At 35.7% G+C, this 15,880-nt stretch overlaps 1 protein-coding gene across 1 annotated transcript in view; it reads left to right on the top strand.

The window, feature by feature from the left end:
* Positions 1–1,453: 1,453 nt before the first annotated feature.
* Positions 1,454–15,880, top strand: part of CUL5 (cullin 5) — a 64,629-nt gene continuing 50,202 nt past the window's right edge. The window contains exons 1-5 of the mRNA XM_008581370.1: positions 1,454–1,633; positions 6,273–6,449; positions 8,008–8,149; positions 10,035–10,180; positions 10,263–10,343. Coding sequence (XP_008579592.1) covers positions 1,454–1,633; positions 6,273–6,449; positions 8,008–8,149; positions 10,035–10,180; positions 10,263–10,343 — 726 coding nt within the window. The remainder of the gene's footprint in view (positions 1,634–6,272; positions 6,450–8,007; positions 8,150–10,034; positions 10,181–10,262; positions 10,344–15,880) is intronic.

Genomic DNA, 15,880 nt, shown 5'->3' with positions numbered 1-15,880 from the left:
AGCAATCATATGTTACCTATTATTATTGAACAGATATTTGTGTGCCTACTGCATCCTTAGGCACTGGACCAGATACCATATTAAGCTGAACTTTAGCAAGTGACAAAAGGAAGTTCAAATTAATATGCAGAAAAAACCTCATTATAGGGCTGGCCCGTGGCTCACTCGGGAGAGTGCGGTGCTGATAACACCGAGGCCCTGGGTTCGGATCCCATATAGGGATGGCCGGTTCGCTCACTGGCTGAGCGTGGTGCTGACAACACCAAGCCAAGGGTTAAGATCCCCTTACCGGTCATCTTTAAAAAAAAAAAGAAAGAAAAGAAAAAACTTCATTATAATGATATCTCTAAGAATCAGAATATGAAACAAACTATTGGGCTATTGGCATGTTATAATTCTGGAGATTTTTTAAAAATTTATTTCTTTGACATTTTTTATAGCAGGTGCTCCATTATGTATTGAATGAGTCACTGGGGAGCATTTTTTTGAATGAATGAATCCCCATTATAGGACCTTATCTTTCTGTTGTAAGTTTCCCTGCTCCACAGCTTGGTAATTAAAATAATTAACTTTCTGGAACATGTACCAGTATTAAATATATCTCTGTAATGAATGATCTTTTAGTTAAATATGTAAGCTTTATAAGTTCAGAGTTTTGGTATACTAATTTATGAGAGCTTTTGTTTTTTGTTTAAATAAAGGAGACACAGCGATAACTGATATAAATGGGTAATGAATATACTGGGAAGCTAGGCGATTTGCTTTAATGGCATTTAAATAACAATTTTTTTTTTTTTAAAGACAGAATAGTTTTCATCTATAGTGTTAAAGAATTAAAAGGATTTATACTTGTTTTTGCACAAGAAAATATTACTAGCAGTTAACTTTGGGGAGATGGAGGCATGCTTTTTTTTTTTTTTTTTTTTTCCTTTTTGTCTTTTTTCATGACCGGCAACGGGATCGCAACCCTCAGTGCTGCACCCGCACCTCGCTCAGCCAGTGAGCGGCCGGTCTGTACGTGGGATTCGAACCCTCTGCGGGAGCGCCGTTGCACTCCCAAGCGGCGCACTGTAGCAGTGCGCCACTGGGCCGGCCCGGAGGCATGCTTTTATAATTAAACATTTTACAGTGAATAGCAGAGAATTAAGGAGGAAAAAATGATAAATGAAGGGCCGGCCCGTGGCTCACTCGGGAGAGTGTGGTGCTGATAACACCAAGGCCCCGGGTTCGGATCCCATATAGGGATGGCCGGTTCAATCACTGGCTGAGCGTGGTGCTGACAACACCAAGCCAAGGGTTAAGATCCCCTTACCAGTCATCTTTAAAAAAAAAAGAAAAAAAAAATGACAAATGAAAATAAAAATAGAAATAATATATGTGTGAGACAACTTACAAAGAGTGCTTGGTTCATGTGAATGGATTCAGGCACAATTAGACTGGTCCAGCCAGGTCCATGGAATCTGAAATTAAGGTGAGTTTTGTCTCTGTTCTTGTTCCATTATTAATGTTTGTTTATCTGTTTTATTTTTACAGCGATGTGCATGCAGTCTGTCTCTGGGATGATAAAGGCCCAGCAAAAATTCATCAGGCTTTGAAAGAAGATATTCTTGAGTTTATTAAGCAAGCACAGGCAGTAAGTTCAGCATCTTTATTTTAAATATGCTTCAGAACTACTCAAACTATATCATATTTTATAATATTGAAGCTAGGACTTCCTGAAGTAATTTTAAAATATCACATGGACATTTGACACATTTGTTAAGTAAGTTTTTAATGAAATGATTGTCATTTGTTGAATTCCACCCTCCACCCCCTCCACCCCCAGTGATATTTCTGTCGAGAGAGTACATTATTATCCTCAATTAAAAGATGCTATAATGAGTTCAGTTTTTATACTTTTTTTTTGAAGTTCCCTCTACCGTTATTTTTTGGCCACACATTATTCCACATAAATCTGTTTTCTTCCGTAATGACTAATACCTCTTCTCAAGTTGATAGTAATTTTCTTGAATTCCAGATACTTTTCTGATTGTAAAATCATTGGGGTGTTCTTTATATTGTTGCCGAGCTGAAATTTAGCACTCTTGTGTTGATATTGTATATAAATGTTTAATATTATTGAAATGAGGACAAAGCTCACTTAGGCATTAGGTTGACTATGCAAGAGTTAGTTTTGCTTTTACTGACACCTTTGTCTTTTGGGAAAAATTAATGCAGAGATAATGTATTATTTCAAATCATCTATGGCATCTCTAATGAATGAATCCCTTACCACTTTGAGGAAGGGCCTAAGGACATCAGATTATTTTCTTGTCTATAAAATGAAGTCTGAAAACTAGAGGGCTAGAATTTCTTATGCTTTAGTTGAATTTTTATGTCAGTATCTCGTACAACGTTAGTAAAAGTTGCCTGGTTAAAATCTTAAATATTAATCATTGTCGGCAGTTGAAAAGTAAAAATGAATTTTTTCGGGAGTGGGGTGAAGTGGAACAAGGCCTTAGCATTTGGCCATAGTTCTTCTTCCCTTTGCCTATGAGCATGCACCATGGCCTGAAGATTTTGCATCTCTTCTTTGACCTGGGTGCCAGCCAGGTTGAGCTCCCACAGGAGGAATGGAGGGAAGCAGAACCTGATTCTGGCCCATGTCAGGCATGGATCCCAGGAGTGCTGCCCCCATAGCTGAGCCTTGGTGAATGGATGAGTGGGCAATAGGCTGCTCCCTTAAAGGGACCACAGACTAGGAATCCAAGAAAGGCCAACTTTATTTGTGACAATGTGGGTGGGGTGGGTTCAGGGAAGGGCCATAACCCACCCTGAGTCTGTGTCCCTTGCATGGCCTGGCTGCTCAGTACTACTTAGGAGGGACTCAGCCGTGCAGCAGACCTTGTTGTTCAAGAGGGTAGTCCAGTGCCTAAAAACCCTCAAACCTCGATGTTTATCCTTCAGTCACTCACTGCAGGTCAGGGCTGCTTGGTCTCATGTAATGCTCACCTTAAGGGGTGGGAAGTCCTGTTCCCATTTACAGATGAGGAAACTGAGGCCCAGATTAAGGTGCTTGTAAAAAAAAAAAAAATCACACACTCAAAAAGTAATGGCCCCAGGATTCCAGCCTTTGTTCTTAGAGCCAAAGCTTGGGGGATTCCCCACTGTACTGTACCCCCTCTGTGAGTTGCAAGATGCAGAGGATCTGCTGGTCACGTGGTAATGGTACTTTTGGGAAGCAGACCCCGAGTGGTGTTTGGGCATTATTAAAAGAGGATTAGATTAGCAGAATGACATTGGATCAAAACTGTCCAGCCTGCATTTCCCTTCAACTTTTTGTTGTGAAAAACTTCATAGAGAAAACTCAAAAGGATAATATAATGACACTCAGCACCAAGATTTCAACACTTGTTTGTTGAATTATGCTATATTTGCTTTGTGTGTGTATTTTTTTCTGAACCGTATGGGAATTGTAGATATCATGATTTTTCACCCCTAACAGTGAATACTAAGGGTGTATCTTTTTAAAATAAGGCCCTTATTCTTCGTAACTATTGTATCACCACCCATAAGAAAACAATAATTCTCTAACATCCAGTCCATATCCAAATGTCCCCAACCATCCCAAAAATATCTTTAATAACTTTTTCCTAACTAGGAACCAATCAAGATTCAGCACACTTAGCTCTTTTAATTTTATTCTATTTTTGCCCCCTAACCTTTTATTTATTTATTTTTATGACACTGATCTTTTTATTTTTTTTCCTTTTTGTCTTTTTTCGTGACCGGTAACGGGATCGCAACCCTCGGTGTCGCACCCGTACCGCGACTGGCAACGGGATCGCAGCCCTTGGTGTCGCGCCCGCACCGCGCTCAACCAGTGAGCGGACCGGTCTCTATATGGGATCCGAACCCTCGGCGGGAGCGCCGCACTCTACCGAGTGCGCCACCAGGCCGGCCCAACACTGATCTTTTGAAGAGATCAGGCCATTTACCTTGTAGATTGACCCACATGAAGAATTTGTCTGTTTTCTTCTAGTGTTTTTTACTTTGTTCCTCTTCCCCTGAATTTCTTGTCAAATGGAATTTTGGTCTGAAGGCTTGATTAGATTCATGACAATCATTTAAAAACACTTCTTATTGAAGTATAGTACATATACCTCAAAGGGCACATAGTGTAAATATACAAGGTTGATGAATTTTCCCAAACTAAACATAGCCAGATCAAGAGGCAGAACATTACCAGCAACCAGAAGCCTCCTGGTGCTCCCTTCTATTCACTAACCCTCACACCCCATTCATGACCCCTATCCTGACTTCCTATTTCCAGTACCATCACTTAATATTGTCTGTTTTCATTCTTTATATAAATGGAATCATACAATTTTTAAAAAATGAGTTTTTTCTATATATGATTGAAGGGAAGGTATTGAAATCAAGTATATGATTGGTTTTTAATTCTCCTAGTAGCCACTACCATGATGGAGTAAGAATGATGTCACATGATATATTACTTAAGAAATTAAATGTTTTATTGATAACATCTTTATTCCTCAGTTTCTAGAAATAAGCTCATAAAGAATCATCTTAGATATTGTAGACAGATGTTAAAAAATATACTCAACACTAGCAAACAAAATGTGTAAGGGTTTCATGGTAACATGACCCAATAAGGTCTGGAATGTGGACCTCAGCAAGAACCTGAGGGTAGGATTTAGCACCACAGATTGACAGCAATGAAACTGTAGGAATAGCAATGCCAGACTTAGGTGTATAATTTTTAAAAGATTTTTAAACTCTTAAGAAAATGTCATTTTCTGAGTCATTTTACTAGACATTATTCAATTTAACTTATCTTGTTAAGAAGGACCAAATTTCCCAAATGGGAAAAGCAAAATGCATTAAGGGGTTTATTATAGCATTATTTAAAAAGACAAAAAAGGGGGGGTTGGCCAGTTAGCTTAGTTGGTTAGAGTATGGTGCTGATAATACCAAGGTCCAGGGTTCAATCCCTCTACCGGCCAGCCGCCCTCCAAAAATAAAACAACAATAATAAAATGACAAAGAATGGAAGTAAAAATAAACTTAGAATGCTTGGGAAATTATTAGGATATTGGATTTTTTGTTTTCTCTTTTTTTGAAAAATTTATTTTCATTTTGTTTTTCTTTGGCAGCTGGCTGGTTCAGGGATCAAACCCTGGACCTTGGTGTTATCAGTACCACACTCTAACCAACTGAGCTAACTGGCCAGCCCCCCCCACCCCCCCCACACACACCTTTTGTTTTTAGGTTAACATAACTATTTTATTTGTTCATAATTCTGTGGTTTAGCAATTTGTGCTGGGCCCAGCTAATTTTTCACCTAAGCTTAATAATGAAGCAGCAGTTAGCTGTTGGCTCTGCAAAGACTGAATGGTCCAAGAGAGCTTTAATCACGTATATGACGTTTGGTGCCGGCTTTCTCTGTGGTTTCTCGTTCTCAAGGAAACCAGCGTTTGAGGTAAAAGTGGAATCTGTAAGACCTCTTCAGGTCTAGGCTTGGAAATCTTATATTACATCGGTAGCATTCTATTGGTCAAAGCAAGTCACAGGACCAGCCTAAACTCTAGTAGGGAGGAAAATAGACTCCACTACCTTTTAAAAAATTTGAAATATAATTCACATACTGTAAAATTCACCCTCTTGAAATGTACAATTCAGTGGGTTTTAGTATATTCATAAAATAATACAACCATTACCCATTAATTCTAGAATATTTTCATCACCCTGAAAAGAAACCCTGTACCTATTAACAGTCATTCCCCACTGCCACCTCTTTCCAACTCCTGGCAATCACTAAAGCACTAATCTGCTTTTTATCTCTGGATTTGTCTATTCTTCACATCCTGTAAATGGAATTATACAATATATGTATGGCCTTTTGTGACTGATTTTCACTTGGGATAATATTTTCAAGATTCATCTGCATTGTAGCATTTATCAGTATTTTGTTCCTTTTTATGGCTGAATAATATTCCATTGTGGACATACTACATAATGTTTGTCCATTCATCAGTTCATGGACATTTGGGTAGTTTACAGTTTTTGTCTATTTTGAATAATCCTGCTATGAACATTCGTGTACAAGTTTTTTTGATGAACATATGTTCTAATTTCTCTCGGATATAATATTTATTTTTTATAATATAATATTTATAATAAAACATTTTAAAATTATGATCTGAATATGTTTTGTTCTTATTCTTCAAAGCACCCACATTAATTTAAAGTTGGTACAATTTTTTTTTCAGCGAGTACTGAGTCATCAAGATGATACAGCTTTGCTAAAGGCATATATTGTTGAATGGCGAAAATTCTTTACACAGTGTGATATTTTACCGAAACCTTTTTGTCAACTAGAGATTACTTTAATGGGTAAACAGGGCAGCAATAAAAAATCAAATGTAGAAGACAGTATTGTTCGAAAGGTGAGTCCATTTTTTTCATTCTTTTCCTAACAGAAAAGGTAATTTGAAGACATTTGAAAGTAGTTTAGACTATAAATGGGTTTTTCTAATTCACGTGTAAATTCCTTTTTAGCTCTTCCTCAGTTTTATTGAATAATATTTTTCTTTCATCCATCCGTAGCTTCAATTCTCTTTCTTTTTATGAGGTCATAAGTTGTAGATCTGTGTCTTCAAACATTACCTCTTTTACTTTTACTTTTCATGTTCTCCTTCCCTAGTTTTATCTTTAGTGTTTTATTTCCCTAATCTTTCTTGTACTTTTATCTTTCTTTCTATAAATTGAATTACTTTTTTTCTCTTTCAAAATCTCTTATTAGGTTGTTTTCTGATACCTTTGCGTTTAGTCATGGCTAAATTGCTGTCTCGTCTTTTTATTTGATTCTAGTTATTATAAACTTAATATATACTGTGCTTATTTTTATATTTTGCATAATTTCTGATTAAAAGCTTTTTGTCCAGTAACCAATTGTGATTTAATGGAAAGAACTCAGCCCTGAAATGAAGGGTTCAAGGGTTCCCTTTCAATTCTTCATTACTCTTCAAACTCACTGTCTTCATTTACCATTTATCTTCTTGTGAGAATCAAATGGAACCATAGATTTGAGAAGTAAAAAATGACATTTGAACTTTAAGCAACTTACTGTTTGCTGTGATAGTTATAGTAACAAACTCAGGCATTAAAATAATGTGGCATTGTTGCCCCATCCTAGCCTTAAAATTTGCTGTAATGTTGACAGGGATACTGTACATTTAGGTACCCAGTGGTTCTTTAGTGGTAGAAATAACTGCAATATGAGAAATTTGTACCAAAAAAAAAAAAAAGGTAAAAAACACTTCTGGATGCTGTTTAAGTTGCAGTTCTATGATCTTTTCCTCTTATTTTTCTGCTATTCCTTTAAGTTTTACCATTCTCCATTGATTGTGGGAAGCAGGATCACTTAATAATTAAAACCATCAATTCTGGGACCACAGTTATTGAATTGAAATCATAGTGTGGCCAGTTATGAGCTGCGTGAATATGGGAAAGTTAGATTTGTACTGTGTGCCCTAGGTTCCCCATATCTAAAGCGGGGATAATAATAGTACCTATATCAAGGTTATGAGGATTGAGTGAGTTACATGTGGAAAATATGTAGATCAGTCTCAGCTACATAGTGAATGTTGTAAAACCATCAACTCTTATTATTTATTGCTACTGCTGTTAGTTATATATCTTCTATATCTGACAGAAGTATGTGGAGCACTAATATGTATTCATCAATGTATATACCACTTCCATTATTTTAATGGAACAGCTATAAGGTAGATTTGCATATTTTTCAAAGGTCCAATATCAAACAGATTTTTAGTTTTGGGGTGTTTTTTTTGTGGGGTTTTTTTGCATTTTTGTGTGTGTCTGAACAAACATCCATATGAGTATTCCAAACCACAATATTTCTGAAATTCAACCTTAAAACTTGTGGTACTTGGTATATAAATGATTGAAAATGATGCCATTGTTTTGTTCTTGTTTTCCTAGCTCATGCTTGATACGTGGAATGAGTCAATCTTTTCAAATATAAAAAACAGACTCCAAGATAGTGCAATGAAGCTGGTACATGCTGAAAGATTAGGAGAAGCTTTTGATTCTCAGCTGGTCATTGGAGTAAGAGAATCGTACGGTATGTTCTGAACTTCTATGATCATACTTTCCTCTTCATGGAAATTCTAAGACAATTATAGAGCAGTACTAAAGTTATGTTTATTAGCATGTAAAGTCACATCTACCTTTTGTGTCATATGCCTTTTTTTTTGAAAATGCACAAATGGTATTAATTCTGCTTTAAACTGACAAAAATTCATATTTGTGTAGTTAATATTTATTTTTTCCATGTCATTAATTTCTTGGCTGGCAAATCTTTTTAGCGACCTAAATTAGAGAAATATACATTTGAATCTATAGCTTATAAAAGATAACTGGTTTTATATTTATGTTTATTTATGTTTTCAGGAAGAAAGTTACTTTTGTGTGTACATTCTCTCCTAACTTCTCAATTTCTGACACTGACATTCTCATTTATTCTTTCTTTTTTTTTTTTTCCTTTTTGTCTTTTTTCGTGACCGGCAACGGATCGCAACCCTCAGTGTCGCGCCCGTAGCGGACTGGGACCGGCAACGGGATCGCAACCCTCGGTGTTGCTCCCGCACCTCACTCAGCCAGTGAGCGGCCGGTCTGTATGTGGGATCCGAACCCTCGGCGGGAGCGCCCCTGCGCTTCCCAAGCTGCGCACTGTAGCAGTGCGCCACCGGGCCGGCCCCTCATTTATTCTTTCTTTTTTTTTTTTCCTTTTTGTCTTTTTTCGCGACCGGGAACGGGTCGCACCCCTCAGTGTCGCGCCCGTAGCGGACTGGGACCGGCAACGGGATCGCAACCCTCGGTGTTGCTCCCGCACCTCACTCAGCCAGTGAGCGGCCGGTCTGTATGTGGGATCCGAACCCTCGGCGGGAGCGCCACTGCGCTTCCCAAGCTGCGCACTGTAGCAGTGCGCCACCGGGCCGGCCCCTCATTTATTCTTTCAATCACATATGCTCTTTCCCTCTGACTTAGAATTCTCCCTTGTCCTCCCTCTTCATCTTCCTATTTATTTTTATCCTCTATTTCCTCATGGAGGCCTTTCCTAATTCTTGGACTAGGTAGGTCCTCTTACTAAATACCTATGCCTCCCTGGCATGTCTGTTGTTGATACTGTATCTTTACTCAACATAGAATGCCTGGTACAAACTCACTCTCAATAAGTATTTGTTGAACTAATGAGAGCTACTTTTAACTGGCTTTTCTCCATTTCTTCTATATTTCTTTAGTTACCAAGTTTTAGATTTTCATTAGCAATGTCCATGAAATTTATTCCTTTTCATTTCAAGTGTCACTATTGTACACCTCTTTAAACTCTATATCTAGACTTTTGGATGTCTTCGTACAGTGATCTTACTGCTATCATTTAACCCATATACTGCACACAAAATTTATTTTTAAATACTATTTTATTGGTATTTTTCCTACTTACCTCTTTAGTGGTACACCATGCTAAATTCAGGTTACTTAGCTTGAGATTTGAGGCTCTCTACAACCATTCCTAATTTACCATTCTACCTTATCTTCTGTTAACCTTACAGTCCTCTTAGACAACCTAGTCATTATAACTTATGCTTTTCTGCTTCTGAATATTTGTTTGCCTTACTAATCTCGATCTATGCAAATCATAGTTTATTCCTTAAGATTCAGTCTATAACTCATCTTTTCTGTGAATGGTTCTTAATTATCCAGTTAGAAGTCAGTCTCTTTCCTATTCAAAAATAAAAGTTCATATTATCTGTACTATTTAATTGTTACTTTACTGCCTTGTGCCATTATGTTTTTAAGTTTCTTATGGAGAAGGATTTTGTCTAATATGGTTGTATGTTCTCTTAAGCATTGTTACCTTGCACATAATATTTGCTATTTCATTATTGTACTCAAAATACGAGTTTAGATCATAATTAGAATAAATTTTATTTTCTGTTTTTCAGTTAACCTTTGTTCTAATCCTGAGGATAAGCTTCAAATTTATAGGGACAATTTTGAGAAGGCGTACTTGGATTCAACAGAGAGATTTTATAGAACACAGGCACCCTCGTATTTACAACAAAATGGTGTACAGAATTATATGAAATATGTAAGTCAGAACTTAGTATATATGATGATTTGAGCTATCCTCTTCATATTCTTAAAATGATTGCTATTTTGCTTCTGGACAGGCAGATGCTAAATTAAAAGAAGAAGAAAAACGAGCACTACGTTATTTAGAAACAAGACGAGAATGTAACTCTGTTGAAGCAGTAAGTAATTTTGTAATTGTACATTTTATAGGATTATGTGAAGTACAATAGCACAGGGATGGCAAATACATGACACAAATAACATGATTTATCCTTTTTCATATCTCTGACCAACATTGTTGATTGATTATAGTACTCTTTCCCAGTGAGCCAGAAGGCACCTTATTCAGGACATGTTATTCAGAGCGGGTGTACGAGATAAAATCTATTTGCCATTCCTCTCTAGACTTTACTGTATTTAATATACTTACTTTTTAATGTCTCCTTTTGGTATGCTTTATGCATATCTAAAGTTAACCATTTCAGTAATTTTCATGTTTCAAATAAATTATACTCCCTAGAGATAACAGCTGATTCTTGTTATTTGTAGTAGTTAGGTTATATAAAGTGGTTGTGAACACTGAATACTGAACCGTTATTCCTAGGGGATATTTCTTCTTTTTGTGAGAGGATGTTTCAAACTTCATCTTGTCATGAGATCAAATATTAATTATTTGGTAAAAGAACATCAGCCTTTAATGTTGTTGTTTTATTTATTTTATATTGTATCATCTCCTTATTTTAAAAAAAAACATAGGTATTAGCCATGCTTGGTGTTTTCTTTTACCTTAGTGTGCTTTAGTAAGGAAAGAATCAAGTTTGGACAGAGTCTTGAAATCTGCTCAAATCCAACAACAGTGCTTCCTCCAGTCTTTGGAGCCTCAAAACTAGGTTTATATTTACATTCAAAGGAGTTACGTTCCAGTTTGCCCGTAATGAAACATTTTTCAGCTATCGATGGGATTAAAAAAAAAATTTTTTTTTAACTTCTGACGTTTCTTTGGCTTCTTCCATCTTGAATGGTAGTCATATTTATTTTGTTCTTTGTTCGAAAATCATACCAAGTTGAATCTTTTTTTCCTTATTTTTGGAAGATTTTTGTTTTTGTTTTTGTTTTTGTTTTTGGTTTTGGGGGTTTTTTTTTGCTTGTTCATGTTATACAGTGTATATCCCCTTTCAGTGCTTAAAATAATTTTGGTATTGACCAAAGAAAAGCAGGGAGGGAGGCTAATGTAGCGGATGTTTATAGAAGTTCTTTATAGATATTTAAAGGCAAGTGTGGGCTTCATTCAGAAGGCAGGGAAAGGGCCGAGCCCGTGGCGCACTCGGGAGAGTGCGGTGCTGGGAGCGCAGTGGCGGTCCCGCCGCAGGTTCGGATCCTGTATAGGGATGGCTGCCGGTGCGCTCACTGGCTGAGCGCAGGGGTCAGTCTCAAAAAAAGGACCAAAAAAAAAAAAAAAAAAAAGAAGGCAGGGAAAGGGCCGAGCCCGTGGCGCACTCGGGAGAGTGCGGTGCTGGGAGCGCAGTGGCGGTCCCGCCGCAGGTTCGGATCCTGTATAGGGATGGCTGCCGGTGCGCTCACTGGCTGAGCGCAGTGGTCAGTCTCAAAAAAAGGACCAAAAAAAAAAAAAAAGAAGGCAGGGAAAGCCATTGAATGTTTTTTCAACAGGTGTAGCATGGTCAAAGTTGTCTCTCAGGAAGATTAATCTGATTACGATAAAGAATAATTGAAATGGGGAAGAGCTGCGAATAAAAAGTAGAAAATTTTTACAATCATTCAGACAAGGTATTAGGAGTACCAAACAGGGTTACAATAGTGGGAATGGGAAGGACAACAGTAGAGAAGAAGACTTATCAGAGGTAGAACATTGTATCATATTGACGGTGCTAGATATTGCAGAGAATTTGAGCCAATGATGTTTCTGAGGTTTCACATTGGGAGAATTATGCTGCTGGAGAGGGATTAGGTATAAAAATAAGTCTTAGTGAGGGAGAAAGTGAGTTCAGTTAGGGGAGATTTGACTATTTTTAGTAGATTGATGTGCCTGTAGCACCTGTATGGGCATGTTGCAGTTTTGTGTAGTGGAATTGTTTTTCTACAACAGTTTATACAGCTTAGTTGTGTAGTATCCCCATTAAACTTATGAACATTCAACTATAAAGGTCCAACTAAGAGAGAGAATAAGAGAGAGCAAGAAAAAGAGAATGAAAAAATAGAAATAAACAATTACAACAGTTTGTATACAACAGTTAAGTCCCTCTTTCTACTTTAAAACACATACACACAGAAGTCGAAATAGATGATGTGAATTTGCTCTTCCACAGTTAACAAGCTGAATAATTCTAGGGTTTAAAGATTAGTATTTTCTTTAAGCAACAAAGACGCTACATGTAATATAGCATGCCTCCAAAGAAATTGTACTTTAGGGGGAATATATAAAGATCTGTTTCTGTGCTTTGTTTTTATTTTGTTTTGATTTTCTGCTTAAATTAAAAAATCAGCTGTTTCGATTGAAGTATTACATATGTACAGAAAGACATACAAATCTTAAGTATATAATGCATAAAATATCACAAGATGAACACACCCATGAAATCACCAAAACAAGAATTACCAGCTATTCAGAAACTCCCCCTGCAAGTTACTATCTTTTTCTTCAAAAGTTATCACCCTTCCAACTTTTAATGACATAGGCCAAATAATCAGCAACAACTATATAGTTTATACAGTGAATTTTGGTGCAGCAAGCACCAAAACTGTAGGATTAATTATAACATTGGGAATGTAAAGCACAGTGCAGATGCATTACTGCATTAAATACCTCACTGAGCTAAGACAACTATACTACGTACATACTATTTATTAAATATTTGTTAATTTACAATTTTGTTTATAAAGAGAAATGATATGTTAAAATTAAGTATAGTATGATAGAAGGAACAGTAAACTAAAAGATTATAAGTCCTGGATTCCAGTTAACATGAACAAAATATGAAGAGTATTATTTGAATAGTAGTAAGAAATAGTCACTTTCTGTACTAAAAACTACCAGAACAGACTTAAATTCTCTCTTAGAGGAATTGTTAGTCATCAAAACATGCTATGCTATATCTTAATGCTTTATTGATATTAGTTTCAGTATATACTTACCTATTAGGCTATTCTATTAATGGAGGATAATCATAAATAGGGAGAAGACATAGTCACTTCATATGAGGCTACATAATAATGCACACAAGAATTTAAGATTGAAGTATGTAAATTTTTGGTATTTATGTTTTTCTCTGAAAATTAGATAGTTATGCTTTATCAGTTGTCTTTTTTGAATTTAGTTAGTATGTCAGTCTTCTAAACCTGATTAATTTTCAGTCCACCAATGAAAACAAGTTTTTAGACCTATATTCTGTATAATAGAGCAAATCTCACCTAGGTGGTACCAAGTTATGATGTCAGGCCTAATGTACAGAAGTACATTTCGAGTAATATTCATGTAGTACTTAACAGCTTACTGAATTCTTTCGTTGTTTAGAAGAGATTTATTTCATTCTCTTGGGTACTCAAAGCATCTGATTACATTATCTGCAAATGATAATGCTTGCTTCTTCCTTTCTATATTAATACGTCCTATTTCCTTCAATGGACTAAATTCATTAGCAGTTAATTCTAGAAAAATGTTAAATAATATTGGTGATACTTGTCTTCTTCCTGTCTTCAATGGGAATGCTTCTAAATTTTTACCATTAAGCATGATATTGGTTTTTGATATGTGTGTATTTTATTAGGTTACAAAAGTACTCATAGCTAATATAATATTATATTGTATAATTTCAAGATAGCCAGAAAAGCAGATCTTGAATGTTACAGCCACAAAGAAATGATAAATGTTTAGGTGATAGATATGCCAACTATTCTGATTAGATCATCATATGATATATGCATATATTGAAACAAACTGTACCTCATAAACATGTACAATGAAAAAAAATTTTTAAGTACTCAGTTATTCCTGTTTTATTAAGAATGGTATTAGGAATGTATATTGGGAATATTCTAAAGCCAGTTGCTTATTTTATGGAGAAACATTAGAGGCATTTCCACTAAGATCACAAAAAAGGCAAGGATGCCCACTATTTCTACTACTGTTGAACATTGTACTTGAGATATTAGCCAATGCAGTTAGATAAGAGAAATCAGTTAGAGGCATAAGAATGGGTAAGTAGATAGAAGTAAAATTGTCTCAGTTTGGAGATGATATGATAGTATAGCTGGAAAACTCCAGACAATTAATGACAAAACTAAATCAAACAAAATAATCCAGGAAAGTAGCAAGATATAAAATTAACATACAGAAATCAGTAGCCTTCATATACACAAATAAATAATAAGAGGATATAATGTTGGGTAAACTGCATTTGTGGTAGCAACAAAGAAAATTAAATACTTGGGAAATTTGTGAAACCTATAAGAGGAAAAAATTTTAACAGTATCTAAAGACATAGAAGTAGACTTAGAAAATGGAAAAATAGCCCTTGTTCTTAAATGCCATAGGGAGGAGAGGGAGGAGGGAGGGAGGTTTTGGTAAGGGGCAACAATAATCAATCACAATGTATATCGACAAAATAAAATTTAAAAAATAAATAAATAAATAAATAAATAAATAAATGCCGTGACTCAGAATTATAAAGATGTTAGTTCCTCCCTAAATTAGTTTATACATTCAATGTAATCCCAATAAAATACCAGCAACTATTTTATGAATTTAGATAAGCTGATGCTAAAAGTTGGTATGGAAAAATAAATCTGTTAGAATAGCCAGGAAAACACTGGAAAAGAAAAATTATGAGGGGGACCAGCCTACCGTGCATTAAAACATACCATATAAAGCCTCTGTAATTAAAACAGTGTGGTATTGGCAGATGAATGGATAGTACCATTTAATGTCTGTTGAGACTTGTAGAATGGAATGGGGAGTTCAGAATTAAACTCAAATATATATGGGAACTTGATATATGACAAAAGTTGGAACTCAGATCTCTAGGGGTAAAGATGGACTTTTTAATAAATGGTGATGGGACAACTCAGTAACCATTTGGAAAAAGATAATAGATCCACATTTTACACCAGGTAGATCAGGATCTAAATGTTAAAAATGAAGTTCTGCAGGTACTATAAGAGTTCTTATTTAAGTTTGGTGTAGGGAATGGCTCTTAAATATATTCAAAATGCAGAGTCAGTAAAAGAAAAGATTGATAAATTTGACTACTTTTTAAAAATTGGGTAGCTAAAAATACCATAAACAAAGTCAAAAAACAACTGACAACCTGGGAAAAATATTTGAAACATATCACATACAAAAGATTAATATCCCTAATATAAAAGGAACTTTTAAAAGTTGAGGAATTCTTTGATTAAACCTGATAGAAAAAAATGGGGAAAAGATGCAGACAGTTCACACAAAAAATATGTAATTGTCCTCAAATGGATGAGAAAATAATCAAACTTAATCTTGCAGAAGAAAGGAAAATTGACAGTAACTAGTAGCCAGTTATCATAATAATTGTTGCAGACAAGCTCCACCAATGGATACTAAAATTAATGGCCAAAAGTTTGAAACAAAATAGGATATTTTCATAGTTTCAAAGTATCTTCCCCAAGATATTTACTAAAGAAGAATTAGTAACTTTACAGTGGAGAAACCCAAAAGAGACCATCTTAA

Source organism: Galeopterus variegatus, unplaced genomic scaffold (assembly GCF_000696425.1).
Source record: "Galeopterus variegatus unplaced genomic scaffold, G_variegatus-3.0.2 Scaffold2336, whole genome shotgun sequence".
Taxonomy (NCBI): domain Eukaryota; kingdom Metazoa; phylum Chordata; class Mammalia; order Dermoptera; family Cynocephalidae; genus Galeopterus; species Galeopterus variegatus.
Note: the sequence above shows the minus strand (reverse complement) of the source record. Positions and strands in the feature narration are given on the sequence as shown.